This window comes from Pempheris klunzingeri, chromosome 11 (genome assembly GCF_042242105.1).
Source record: "Pempheris klunzingeri isolate RE-2024b chromosome 11, fPemKlu1.hap1, whole genome shotgun sequence".
Lineage (NCBI taxonomy): Eukaryota > Metazoa > Chordata > Actinopteri > Acropomatiformes > Pempheridae > Pempheris > Pempheris klunzingeri.
In genome coordinates, this window is record NC_092022.1 from 13,653,884 (window position 1) to 13,669,164 (window position 15,281).

Genomic DNA, 15,281 nt, shown 5'->3' on the forward strand with positions numbered 1-15,281 from the left:
ATTTCACATTTGGTTGGATACTTAATTGGTGGCACTAATCTTCGGTGGCTGTAAACTGCAACTTGTCTGGTTGGCGTAGTCATACAAGCGGTAATTCTAGTTTCACTGTAAAGTTTGTTATGCACACTACAAACTTTCTTGTGTGTACCACATGCTTGTTCATCTCAGGGGCTCGGTACATCTGAGACTCCGTTAAGTGGACTTATTGGTCTCTGTGTCCTTGCGTTGTCTGTCCTCGTCTCCTTCAGCACACACACGCTTGCACACACATTCAAAGGCTTCTCCGAGCCGTGTCTCTTTTGTTCATCAAGCCAGACTCATCCATTTGTTGTCAGACAAGCAGGCAGAAGCAAACAAAACAAACGGCGCTGCTTTTTGTGAATGAAAACCAAATAAAACAGCTTGAATGAGACTGAATATTATAGCTCACAGACTTGTAATTCAGGCTTGTATGCTCGGCTTCTTGGAACATGTATCTGCTTCTCCTTTTTCTGTTGTGGAGGGTCAGCTTTAGTAAGTCAAAGACAGGAAGCATCCGAGCTACAAATTAACAACATCAGTAACACTTATTTATATTTTGGCTTTTCGTCATTCACATTTACATCATAGAATAGTATGGTATAATATAGCTAATTATGAATTACGAACCGTTTGACACTTTAACAGCGTAATTCATGTATGTGCTGAACATTAATGTGTGTGTCTGTGTGTGAGAGAGAGAGATTCAAACAGCTGTGAGACTGTGTGAGAGTGGGCCAAGGTAAAGTGGGCTCTGGTGACGCGTAAAATGAGCTGGGATTTGGGGGATTGGGGTTCAGTCTTAGTGTGAAATTAAGTTTTTCCCCTTCATTAATCACTTTATTATCAAACCCCAAGGAAATGACACACATTAATACAAACACATACAGTATTATGTCATTCACAAGTCAACACTTGAATGAAGATTCACCAACAGATTGACATAAAGAAAAACAGTGCTTGTATGCATGTACCTATAATGCCAACAAAAGAAAAATGTTAAATATGAGAGCTTTCCACTTCTATACTTGTATATCTTTTGGATCTATGGTGTTCTTATTATTTATTGAGCTTTGTATGCATGTAGGTGCATGTGCGTATATGCAGGCTCGCACATGTCTCTGTTTCTGTGTGCTAAAGTGCAGCCTGGATTTGGGCATTCTAGCCTCTAATTGTTGTCCCACAGTCAGAGAACACTGTGTAGGAGAGAGATTAGCAGCATCAGCTCATTCATGTGATGCAGCACAGCAGACGGGCGAGGGGGGAGAAAAAGAGAGAGATTGAGTTACCACAGACCATACAATATGTGTCACCGCTGCATGTCTCTTTCTTCAACATAGCTTAAGCTGAGACACATGAGGCCATAGCTGCCTCATAAATATCTTGCTATGGGAGAAGTAAATTTGAACACAGTTCATTTGGCCTAGTGAGGCATTCAGCCTCTAGCTGCCTCATTGGAGCCTCTCTGCAGTGAAGAGACCACGACCGTATACTGCAACATACAGAGCCCCACCCTCATTAGCTGCTGTCAATCACAGCTAACTGAAAAATAATTCTAAAATAAATCATCAACTAACATTAAGAACGAGGTGAATGTTAACTTGTTGTTAACGTTAATAATAAAACCATATTAAACTAAAACTTTCTGCAAGAGCTACATACGAAAATGTTTTTATCTCAGCATCTAAACTGGCGATTAAAATGGCTTTGAAACCAACAGGAATGATGGATAAGACAAGAGCAATGGGCTGTAAAAAATGGATCAGCTTCTCTATTTGTGAAAAGTTTGAGCTGAAGCCCAGCCTATTTTATAGGTTAGTTGATATCTTGTGAAATGAGCAGTGCATATGTGTGTAGTAAATCAGGCCAGTAGCCAGGTGCACACACTCAAGGAGTTTCAAGCAAATGTAACAGTCCTTGGGGAAACGGGAAAGGAAGCATTATTTTGTGCTCAACAGCAGGTTAGGCCAAAACATATAATTCACTGCAGGAGAAGAGCAGCCAGACTAGTGGACATGAAGAGGTGCTCCAGGCTAAGTTTACGTCCCAATACCGAGAGTCTTTCATGATCAAATACATCAAATACACAAAGCTACTCTACATATAACAAGTTTATTTTATTATATAACTTGACCTTCAGTGGGTCTTCTAAAACCACCACAACATTTCTGATACTGCAGAGAGCGCAGATTCTTATTCACTGCACCACTATCCTGCTGTTAAAGTTGCCATTGCAGCCCATTGTAGAAGCTTTCCTGTCTACTGGGAAATGGTGGGTCTAGATGTGTGTCAGTTGGCTTCCCTGTGATGGTGATGTGATGTGAAGAGGATAACTTCAGGCTAATTAGGCCTGTTCTGCCCTGGTCTGCTCTGGTCAGCCTGACTGAGCATAACGCTGCAGACAGCCTGTGGTCAGCTGGAGCCTCTTAGCATCTCACTGACCACACAAACTTGATCACAAACACAGAAACACTTCAATTCAGGCTGTGGGCATTTTGTGCTTTCCTTATGCCTTGGTGAAGTGTGTAATCTCTACCAGTTCTGGGCCAGTTTTATGGGCGAGGATTTAGTGTAGACAAAAATATACTGGTTTCAATAGAAATGAGAGAACAATTCTTAGCTATGACTGCGTCCATGTAGTCAGCCCATTCATTTTTATAATTAGCAAAGGAAGTGGGTGAGTAGAGAAGAAGAGAGATGAAAGAGGACAGCAGGAGATACACAAACTAAAGAGGAGAAGACCCTCTAGGGAGCCAGTAAGGAGAGAAGGGACAAAGGAAAAATTAGAAACCAGTCAAGCTAGTTCAGGTTTGAGCTGACCTGTCAGCTTTAACAGCCCACCACCAGCAGCCAGAAACCAGGATTGGTTTAAAAGCTGGATTTTTTTTTTTTGTCCCTCTGACATACTGCAGTTGTCAGTCAGCCAGTGGGATTATTGCTGTGATTTTCATACGGTTACAGTCGCTGTGATTTGGCTTCTTACTCATCAGCCAGTCACTTTGATTGGCCACAGAAGATGTTACTTGAGGCTGCAATTAATTAGCAGTGCTGCTGGGTGATGGAAAATGTAAAACTTGTGGTTGTGGAAGTTGTTACACGATTCTGCAGGCAAATCTTGTGTCTAAAAGGACATCAAAGTGACATTTATACAGGTGTGCCCTCCTATTGTTTGGTAGAATTTCTGTCTTTCTTTCTTTCTTTCCCTGCTTGTGTCGGATCCAACCTTTACCATATGTGAAACAGAGGCATTTTGGATAGCTGCACCTTTTAAAAGAATGTTGATACTTCATACTGTTTTGCCATGACATGCAAATGAATTTGGCAGCAAAGGCACCACTTCGGCAGCATTTCAAAGACACACAGACTGTTCAGTGTTATGGCTGTGAACAGAGTGTTGATGCTATGATATGGAGATGAAGATGAAACACCGAGTGTTTCCCTGTATGAACCTGATCTTATTCGATCTTCCCTGGCTTCTTACTGCCAGTCGGTTTTTGCTGTTCCCGCGGCTCGCTGACTTTAAATCTCTCTCCTGGCTCCCCACTGGTTGAATCGCTTTTCCACTTATTTAGAACAGGAAGCTTTACCCCCCACCTCCCCAGATCCATTATACTATAAGTTCGACACTTATCTCCTCAAAAAGTACCTCGATGAATCAGACCCCCTTTCCTCTAATCACTATAATTGCTCTCAAAAATCTAGCCTACCTTAGCCCCTATTTTAATTCTTTTCCAAGTACCTCTCTCCTAAGTGATCATTGTGACTCCACAGGAATGTTTTACCTTCAGGCTCTGGCCCTTGCACTCTTTATAATTGGTTGCTTGTAATGATGAATGTACTAATCAACGGATTTGAAGTTTACCTATTACCTTGTGTAGTATAAGTCATATTGCTCACTAATATGTCATAAAATATTGAATGGAAATTTATCAACCTTAACCTGCTTGTTGCCCTTAAGTAATGCCCACCTGCAAGTCTATAATTGTACACTGACTTCTCTGGTTGGGCGATATGGTGGTATATACGAGATCTTGCGATCCTCCGCTTTCTGGCAAGGTAGCGTGATTTGGGCAGATGTATATATATGTACAGGAGGAGAGTGAAACTGTAAACTCAGAGGAGGAGCTGGAGGCTTCCCACTGACTGAAGGCGGCTTGGTATTTACTGGCACCTGTTAACCTTAACAAATTTTTGTTCTTATTTGAATCGACACAGATCGGTTACTATATCATGATATATACCGTTAGCTTGGTATAAAATTACATAGACAGATTTTGGTTGTGTCCACCTCTACCTGCTTCTGACCTCCTGTGCCATTATTGTCTTTCTCTTCATCCATCATCCTATTCCTCTACCTTTTAGCTTCGCTTGTCACCCTTAACACCCCAAGCCCTCTCTTTCTTCCCATCCTGCCTGTCTTTGCATCTGTTGAATCTCCTCACACCCACACAGTGTTTGCTCTCCCTATCACGCTCTTTCTTCTTTATCTCTCTCAGACTCTCTTTTTGTTTCTCTTTATCTCTCTTTTCTCTTTTTTTTGGGATGAAGGCTATGCAAGGAAGCCCATATCCTCTTACAATTGCAAGCAGAGAAATAATTCTAACAAGATAACAAGCAATGAGTGTCAGTGTTCCCTCCCATTGTCTCTTTTTGTACTTGATTGTTTTCGTTAAGGGTTTTTTTCCAATGGCGTCGCACAATAAGCTGACTCAGCTTCTCAACTAAAGAATTCACCCCGATAAAATGTTTTGGTATTAGGTAGAAAAATATTTCTGTCTGTTTGGTGATGTCCTGCAGTTTTTCAGATGACTGCTTAAATCCTAAAGCTGCTGCCTGAGTGTCTTATGCTGTCCCCATTCCTCTTCCCACCATGATCTCTCTCCCCTCGCCCTGCTCCTCATATGTGTCGCTGTACAGGAGGAGCTAAGAGCATGCATCTAAGCAGGTTGGCATAACATTAGAGAGGGCATGCTATTTGATATGGCGGTAATCTTCTGTTAAATCCCCCGAGAGTGAAACACAGCCACCTTCAGCTTTGCAGAGATTTCAAAAATGGTTGTCTTTTCTACTTCTTTTTTCTTCTGTATAAGTATAGCCCCTTGCGTAGATCAACTCTGCATATTGCGTGTGAGTGTGTGTGTGTGTGTCAGGGGGATGTATGGGTGTGGAATTAGTGAGACTTAATGTCACTGTCCCTGGTTAAAACGCTGGTTAAGCTAAGCACCCTAGTATTGGTTTATAGCAGAATAATACGATTTAGTGTAGTGAGAGTCTGAGGGCAGCGGTGTGTCATTGATGCTTAATGTGTGGTTGGCAAAACTTGAGGGTGGCTGATAATTCTCCAGGCTGAGCTGTTTAGTTTCGTTTATATGTAGATTAGTTTGGGGAAGCAACTCCTACTAAGTTGTATTCTCCACTTGAAACCACCTATGATGTATTTTGCTACTTGCTACTTGTGGTATATTGTGATTATCATATTTTCCCCCTGACCCCGCTTACAGTCTGAGGAGTGTGTTTATTTGTCAGATGTGAACAAAATGACACTGAGTAACATTAATGTAGAGGGGAAACATAAATATGAGCTCACACAAGGACATGCATGCTACAAACTATTACATGCAGTGTATAACAAAGTAAAACTGCAAAGTAAAAATGCCTTTTTCCAGAATCAGTTTATTGGAATAAAAACACATTTCCTGGTGTTTTAATTGCTGCCGTAATTGTAACCTAATAACACGAATGTGTGGTTTTCTTTCAGAAATACAAGGAATTTGAGCGTGCAGTGCGGGTGGAGGAAATTGATGGGCTGCGGCTGGTAAAGAGACTGGCGGAAGACATGGAGGAGATGTTTCACAAGAAAGCCCAGGCCATGAAGGTACTCGTTTCTACCTGAATCATCACCCATCAAACTTTACCTAAACCTTCCTTAGAATTAAGCAAAACATTTGAAATACAGAACAACTCATCCTATAAACACACAATGAAATGTAAAGATTTCTTTAAAAAAATATATATTTAATCTAATCTTTTTAAATCTATAATTCACAAGTACTGTAGCACATAACAAATACCAATAACTACGTAAATGATTTTCTATTGTATTGGTGCATCTATTCCAGAGAGGCTGGAAATGAAAAAAGTAAAGCTACTAGACTGAGCCGACTGAAAAATGAAGTATTTACTTGTGACCACTTTGACCCTATTGGATGTCTGAAGAAGAGCTGTAGTTTCACGTTGCCACAGTGAAACTGGACACATCTTGTGTTTGCTGTGTGTATGTGTGACAGAGACATGTGAAAGAGCGGGTGCTGTGGGTGAGGTGACAGACAGAGAGAGGCTGTGATCCACCCATCACTGTCTGTGTCATTCTATTGATCTGCTCAGACCAAACATCAGTAGCTACAGTAGCTACCTCCAGAGGCCACTTTAGGACAAAACTCTTAACTAAAACTAAACTCATGAATTAAATTAATTAAATGCGGTTATCTCTTGTTTTATTCAATTCTGTGTGCCGTGTATGTCTAGATGTGAGGACTGGATAGACTGCGTCCTTAACCTCTGGAGGACAAGTACTGTAAAATATGAGTACTGAATACTTTTACTTTTTCTTAATACATTTCAGATGGGAATATTGTACTTTTTACTCCACTTTATGTATTTGACAGCTGTAGTCAGTAGTTACCTTGCAGATTGAGATCTTACGTGCAAAACATGTGATTTGCTCATTAAATATGTATTTTTATTTTTGATTTTAATTATATTTTAAGTTGAATAAAATTGACGTTAAAATATATGCATCAGACATAATAAATAGAATAATTATATTATGAAATAAACCCTAAAAGAGGCCATTCTTCATAATGAGCACTTTTACTTTTGATACTCAACTAAGATTTGATATTTGTGTACTTTTACTTTAAATTTTCACTGCAGGCTTTCACTCACTTTGATATATTTTCATATTGCAGAATTTCTTCCTTAAATAAAACATCTGAATGCTTAATTCACCACTGTTGTCAGTACATGCGTACATGCGTACAGTTTAAGCACACTTGTCCATATCTGTGTGTGAGCATGTCTGCACGTCTGTGGAAATGTTTGTGTGTGAATGTGTGCGTGTGTAAGTGTGTTCTAACAGGTGCAGTTCAGAATGTGTCCACGGTGCTCTGCCTCTCTGGCTGCAGCTCTAGCTCTAGGTGATAGATCCTATCAGGACAACATGGTGCTGTTAACAGAAATTGGATTTCTCTCTGAGAGTCTGGTCTAAGGATACAAGCTAAAAGGAACGTGAGGGAGGGAGAGAGGGGCACTGATAGGGACAAACCATTTCCATGCTTTAGCTTTGCTCGTGCCTGTGTTATTATTCTCACGTATGATACCTTTGCCTGCTCGGTCTGCATGACCATTCCTGTTTCACAGTGTTACATCCACTTTGAAAGCCTTCACATTTCCAGCCGTCCACATGCACTGCAGTCTTCACTGAGCACATAAAGAAGATGAAGTATTTCATGCTAATATGAGTCATCTGGCATTTCAAATATATGACTCCACTCTTATACAATGATTGCTGGCATGAAAGCAAGGTTTTAACGGAATATTGTTACTGGTTATGTTATTAACTCCTGTTATAGAAACAGGAGGATTTAATCAGCATTTAACTTATGTAACTCGTGACAACCGAGTCTTGTCAACCAGACTGTCTGATAAACGTACTTGTCGACATGAGCTTTGAGATTAGATGTGTCAAATCTGGGTGTGCCATCTCCTTGAGAGTGCGTTAAACCCCCAGAGATGTGAGGACTTGGTTAGCTAATGGCTACTGTAAAGCCACCTACCCAGATGCTGGTTGCCTGATAATTGAACATCTCAGGGGGGATGTGTGCCTGTGTGTGTTCATATGTGTGTGGAGTAAAAGGCATGGGGGTAGATGAGAAGATGAGAGGGAATACTGGTTAATACTCGGTGATGGAATTGTGCTTCAGCAAAGACAGATGTAAGTTGTGGGAGGATCAGGAAGAATAAATGTTTTAGGAAAGAAATTTTAAGAAAATGGAAGAATGAAAAAGACCCCATGCTTACATCCATGGAGAATTTAACCTTTGCCAGCAGATTCCACTTCCCCACCACCTTTTAATACTGACAGTTGACCTTGTAATGAATTGTTAGACGTGAACATACAATGGAAGTGTCCGTGAGTCCTTCCTCTTCATCTTTCTCCAATTTCTCTCTGCTTTTATTACCCAAACTCTCATCTGTCTGTCCTAGTGTGCAGACCCCGCAGCTGTCCTTAAGCATCCCTCGCTCTTTGTCTGTCTCTCTCCTCTCTACTCCGCCTCTTCCCATCACTGTGCTTTTTGCTAAAGTATATGTGGCGCTTCAGCGATTCAATTTCCGTGCAGGCGCTCTCTCCTGTCCGTCAGTGTGGTTTTATCTCCCCGTCTCCGCGTCGATTCCCCCTCTTTATCGCTCGCCACCACCTGCTGAGAGACAGCAGCCTCTGCTGCTGTAAAAGAGTGCACCTGTGAATATATGTGTGCATGCAAGTTGATGTCATTCTTTTTAGGTGTGTTCAGGTGAGAGAAGGTGCTTTCATTCCTGTGTGTAAAGATAATGGTTCAGATTTGGAGGGAGATGATACGGTAGAGAAATGTGTCCATGAGCGTAAGTCATAGTATTTAAGCTTCCTGGAGGTTTCGTGTGTGTGTGTGTGTGTGTAATAAAGAGTGACAGAGTGTATGTGTGTGTGTGTAATTGCATTAAGAGTTGGTGCTTTATTGTGTTCATGTTCTGTCCTTTCTCCCTTATCATCTCTACATTATTGTGGCAAGCAAAGCATCCTCTCTGTCTAACAGCAAATGAAACTGGGAAAGAGCAGTTGTTTCTTTTAGTTGCTTCAGCCAATTTAGTTGCAACTCTGATAAAACAAGCCAATCAAACAATTCTTCAAAGTAAAAATGTGCTTGCAAAGGATGTTTTGTGCGCATCTTAGTTTGTAGTGTTTGCATGTGTTTGTAGTGTCTATTTATGTGTTTAATTCTGCACTCAGCCACTGTTGCTCACCATTGTTACTTTTCATTCCTATTAACGTCATCAGTTCCTGAGTTTGTGGGACGTTATCATTGTTGTGTAGATAGCGGCTCCTCTCCTCTTGTTTCCTCCTCTCCTGTCTCTATCTCTTTGGGGGGAAAAAAAAGGCTTGTCTGCTTGCAGGAAATGGTGGCAACAGCAGACGGTTAAAGAAACATGTTGTTATCAAAGTTGAAAGGCGTGGAGCTATTGTAATGCCCTCTTTGAAGTCAAGCACGGCTGTGTTTCATGTGACAAATGCACTTCAAAGCAGAGTGGATGCCTTGCTGCTAGGGCTGTTGCTCCTGTAATGGCATTCGGTGTCTGCATGCTCTGTACCTGCTGATATCATTTACCTGTGGCAGCTACGCCTCTGTAGTCCTCAACATGATTGCCGCTGTAGAGCAGGGGAAGTCTGCATGGGTGTATGTTAAAAATAAAAGGCACACACAGGACTTTAAATGAAAATTTTCTGCCAGCAAAACCTCCCATGAACTTTAATTTTCATTTGCTGACATGCACAGTGAATTTTAAACACAAATTTAGCATTTCAACAATGTGGCACAACTCATCTTCTGCAGGAGACGATTTGAATTAAGATGCTTTTCCTCTTATTAACAGTGAAGCATCAACACTTACAGAGAAAGTCCACTTTATTACAGCTTGGTTCATCTCTGTTAGTAATGATAACATCGTAGTTTAATTGTTCAGCACTTGGTGACATTGCTAAAAAGAACTCCAGCAACCAGACAATCAAACCTCAAGGTAAGTGAAGGCAAATTATGAAATTTTGGATGCACTTTTGATTTCCCCTCCATGAAATAGATTTAAGAACCCAAGTTCTTAAACCCAAGTTTTAATAAACCACAATTTTCCGGTAAAGGCAATGTTAGAGAACCACACATTAGCAACGTTTCCATCCAACTTTGGAAATTTTAACTGTATTTCCAGAAAATCCGGAAAAGAAAACAGAAATAATGCACCTCTCTATTCACTATCTATATTTATGTGAATTTTGAGAGCTGGGCTCACCAAAATAAACAGTTGGTGGCACTATTTCTCCAATCAGGCCCTATGAAAACATCGCAGAAGAAGAGGCTGTAACAAGGTGACGAAATTAAAATAAATCGATTCAAACCATGTAGAGCAGGGGTGTCAAACTCAATCAAAGAAAAGGCCAAAATTTAAAACATGGTCTAAGTCGCGGGCCAAACGGGCTCAACATTTAGTGAAGACTCTAAAAGTGACTCTTTTATTATAGTATATAATATAATATAATAATATTTTATCCAGAAATATGAATGTAAACAGCCAAACTACAAACAACTTTTCCTCAATAAAATAAATAGAATTTTAAATAATTTTTTTCTTTTTTGTACTATCCTGATGTTTTGTCTCATAGTGTCGTCTTATATTTATATTCTTTAATTATGGCCACATCAGCTCCACAAACAAGACACACAGGTTCACCTCCAACAGACAAACAGGTAAAACTCCACCCCCCACCTGCTTTGAAAGTCTCTGTTTTCAAAGTCCACTTTTCTTTTAGCCATTTATTTTGGGGGGGCTATCTTAATGGAGCGTTTCCACTAGTACCTACTCCGTACCTACGCCGAGTAGAGCTGAGTAGGTTCTAGTGGAAACGCGCCATAAGTGTCACTATAACAGCGCTGATCGAGGCATTGATCCGCTGATCGGTGTGTCATTATACCTGCAGGAGGAGGGGCTGCTGCACGGGTCCTAACTAGCGTGGCAGCTGTTCAGTGCATTGTGGGATTTGTAGTATTAGAGGTGGGAGTGCTGTTTACGGCCATTCTTAATAGTCACATGAAATTATCTCGTGGGCCGTATATAATTGTATCGCGGACCGGATGTGGCCCACGGGTCTTGAGTTTGACATATATGATGTAGACAAACTCGGGGGAAATATATCATATATGTTTTGCTCCATGTATCAATTTGAGGAACTTTATTGCCTCTTCATTGGCCCATACTAAGCTGATAATTCCCTTCCTTCAGTTGAGTGGACACTTCCGTGGACATTAAAGTCACATGTTTCATGCACATCGTTACACCCAATTACAACGTTTCCATTTCACTTTATGGCATTTTCTTTTTTATTGTTACACCACCTTTTCCATCTCAAGTATTTAAACCTTTGTTTTGTATTTAAACATTTTCTCTTTTGTAAGCATATTGAGAATTGTGCATAAAACAGGAGGACAGAAACACACTTAATGTAATTTTGTCTGATCTGAAGAAAGGCAAAAAGGGGAATGACAAATCTGTTTATTACTTATTGCAGACATATATGAGAGCTAAACTTAATTATCCAAGAATTTTCCACATTTGTTGGTGTGTAGTTCTGTACATCTGATTATAATGATGTGGTCTAGCCCTGAAGTCTTGTCCTGCCCTTTCCTCCTGTCTGCCCTCTTCACTGACATACCACACTGTCACACTGAGCTCACAGCCCTGCTCCCCTCATTTCCCTCATTTCATTAGCTGTCCTCAGTCTCAGATCATTGCCACATCTGTGCTTGTGTGTGTGTGTGTGTGCATGTGTGTGTGTTGAGAGTGATGGCTTCTAATGACAAGACAGCGCCAGCGAGTAGATGTCAGGACAGGGACAGTCTCTTCCTTCTCCTTCTCTCTGGTTGTTTTTCTGTCACCAAGAAATCAAAGTGAGAGAGACTGAATTGTTTTCTAGAGTGATGAAATGGGGATGTAGGCAGGAGGGCTGGAAAAGGTAAATGTCAAGAAAAAAGATAAGTCAAAAGTTCAGTCTAAGCATGAAATGAAAGTAAAGAAAGTGTGAAGAGAGACAATGAGACAGATGAGAGAGGGATGGCTGGGTTAAGTACTTCATATTCCCTTTATGTTTCCTTTCAGTCAGCAGAACTGCTGAGAACTTGTCAAGTATTGATTATTGGGACTTGATGTTTCAAAGCACACCACACCCCTCCCTCTCTTTGTCACTCTCCCTCTCTTTCGCTTTCCCTTTGTATCTGTCTCTCCACCACGGTCTGGCTACTTGGCTTGTACCCAATCTAAATGTGCAAAACAGAGGAAGCAAAGTGTCACAGAGCACTTTTCCATTTTGTTGATGCTGCAACTCTTCCTTCGCTGGTTTGACAATATTAATTGCTGTCCCCAGTTCTATTGATGGGCTGACCTGAGCCAATCCTACTCAGTTCAGCTCAGGCCTCGATGGATTGGGCCTCTGGCAGAACCAAGACCTGTAGGACCTGCCCTGATCCAGTAAGCCAAGGCTTAGTTAGCATTTCTTCCCTCAACCGAGGAACAGCTTTACATCTGGCCAAGCAAATGCATGCCAAGATAGTCAAGAGCTCTAGCCAACTACATGTATACTTTATTTGTGTAAGGTTGTACTTTCTATATCACCATTTTAATGGTAAAAATATATTCAGATGTGAGACAAAGTGTTAAGGATACTATCTACACACATGCAGCTAATCTCAATTAATTTGTGTTGCTATTTGAAGGTTTCTATTATATAGCATCTCTGCTGTTCTGCAAAATGTTGAGATGTCCTCAACAAATTTTAACCCCAAAGATGATTATATGGTAAAAGCAAGGTTTGGACCCAGAGTACAAATTCATGCTGAACCAAAAGCACACAGTACTTCTGGGAATGTTTTTTTATGTGAGTCTATTTAGAACTGCAGTTGACTGTGGTTTCGCTCTTGCCTACCTTGGGAGAACATTCAGATTCAGGCCACTGCCCTCCCCTTGGTGGAAGGAATGTGCAAAAGCAAGGCTTAATGCACTGCTTAAAAAAAGTTCAAGACTTCCGCTACTAGTCAATAATGTATGTGACCCTGTGTCCACCCCTCCTCTGCTTCTCTGACAGCAGTCGTTAGCATAGCTCAGCTATATATGACAGCTTTTGCTAACTCTCACAGCTTTAGTGTTGCATTCATAATGGATAGGCATTTGTTAAGGTCAATGGCTTCAACCGTCAGGAAACCTACAACACAGCAAGTACAGCGCAAGAACAATAAGCCAATCAAGCTGACAGCTAAATGAGGGGGATCGTTTATGAACTTTTGAAAGTGTAAACAACCCAAATCTTTTGTCAGGCAAATCATAATCACAGGATGTCAGATAATGAAAGGGGGTAGATGAGTGCAAATGTCAGAGACATGGATTAGGTCGGAGGGAGGGGGCGGGTTGAAAAATGATGAAATAGGAAAATAAATTGTGTTTAATTGAGGGGAAAGACATTGCTTAAACTTGTGCAAGGGAACTAAGGGAACATTAGGAAAGTACGATCTTATTTCAGGCTTAAAAAAGTTGGGTCCAAACATATCAGAACTGAAGATAGTTCTGTCTTAACTGGGATGGACTCACATTTAATCAAAACCTGCATTTTTGCATTGACATATGAGTATAAGCCGATTTTCAAACTGTTATCATGTAGCAAAACACACTTATAATTGTTGACATAATTGTATATACTTATTTTATGTCTTAAAATGCATCACCTCAGCCAACCAGGCAGCTCCAAAGTGCCACAGGAAGCCAGATGTGATGTGAACTTGTTAATACAACAAATTGTTTCCTGTGGTTTGATTTAGGCTAACAACAAATCAGCTAATCAATTGAGCCCGTGGGAGTTAAGAGAAACTAAAGCCTGACCTGGACCAGACCAGCTGGTTCAGGTCTAATCAGGTTTGGGTTGAGAATCAAAGCTCTGTAGGGAAGACAGAGACCAGCGAAACACATCAGGGGTCTGTAATCAGGTAGAAATGCCAGACTCTTCTTCTAGAGCTAACAAATCTAATCCAGTCAACACAGAAAGTCTTGTTAGCTCTGTATGTTCAGCTTTTACCCTGTCAGCTACAGTGAAGGCTTGTGAATGTGTATGTTTGTGTACGAGCGTGTGTGTGTGTGTGTGTGTGTGTGCTTTCAGGGAGACAACAGGGCCTGTCTCTATGGCTGTGTCAGTTTAATTATTGCTGTCATCTCATACCAAGCAAGAGTCTCGACAGATTGACTTGAGAAAAAAAGAGAGTCATTTCCTCTCTCTTTCTAAACTGCATCATACACTTTGGCAGGACCACCTATTGACAAAAAGACATGGCAGGCTCATTTCAATATATGCGAGGCACACACAAACACATGCAGACAGACAGCACAGACATTCACTTACTCCCACAGAAACACAACATACACACGCACGAAGACAAACACACCACCTGGAGTGTTCAACCTGGTGATATGTGGGAATTGAAATTCACAGGAGTGAGTAGTTCCTACTTATCTCTAATCTGTTTTTCCAATTGAAAAACTCCCTGCTACTATGCAAGCTTTCATTTTATCCCAGAGCTTTAACTCTACATGTAAAATCACACTTCATGGATGATATGCCAGAATAGACTATCTGCAGGTGGAAAATTGAGTGTTTCAATGTTCAGCAGAAAAGATGAAATTATTATCCATCTTTACCATTTATCCTTAGGGGTTGTGTGGCGGCTGGAGCCAATCCCCAGATTAGATTGGCAAGAGGTGGGGGACACCCTGGACTGTTTGTCAGTCAATAACAGGGGTGGCATAGAGAGACAAACAACCATTCATTGTCACACTCACACCTACGGGCAATTTAGAGTCACCAGATAACCTAACCTGCATGCCTTTGGACTGTAGGAGGAAGCTGGAGCACCCAGAGAGAACCCACACAAGCTCAGAGAGAAAATCAGACTCCACACAGAAAGGCCCCAGCAGGCCACCGGATTCGAACATGGAGTCTTCTTGCTGTGAGGCAACAGTGCTTGTTAAAGGACGTTGTTTTTTCTATGTACACATCATGGTGTGACCGATTTTTTCAGTCCTCTCACATTTACATATTGATACACACACACACACACACACACACACACACACACACACACACACACACACACACACACACTGTGTATATACTTTACATCCATGTACCCAAATTTCAGTTTCAGGATACAGATTTCATCACACACACATTTTGCATATACACATATTCAATGATCGACATTTGCAAAAGTGGCTGCAAGACAGAATAGGTCAAAGGGCTAAAATCTTAACACGTGTCAGCTTAGAAAAACATTAACATTCACACACGCACACACAAGCACACACCATGACCCACTCACAAATGCTGAAAAGTGTGTTTCTATCGACACCAGCTTCACAGGCAG

The 15,281-nt window shown here is 41.0% G+C and overlaps 1 protein-coding gene across 1 annotated transcript in view; it reads left to right on the forward strand.

Annotated features, from left to right (window-relative positions):
- cacna2d3a (calcium channel, voltage-dependent, alpha 2/delta subunit 3a) overlaps positions 1-15,281 on the forward strand; it is a 122,653-nt gene that overhangs the window by 23,990 nt on the left and 83,382 nt on the right. The window contains exon 3 of the mRNA XM_070839202.1: positions 5,777-5,893. Coding sequence (XP_070695303.1) covers positions 5,777-5,893 — 117 coding nt within the window. The remainder of the gene's footprint in view (positions 1-5,776; positions 5,894-15,281) is intronic.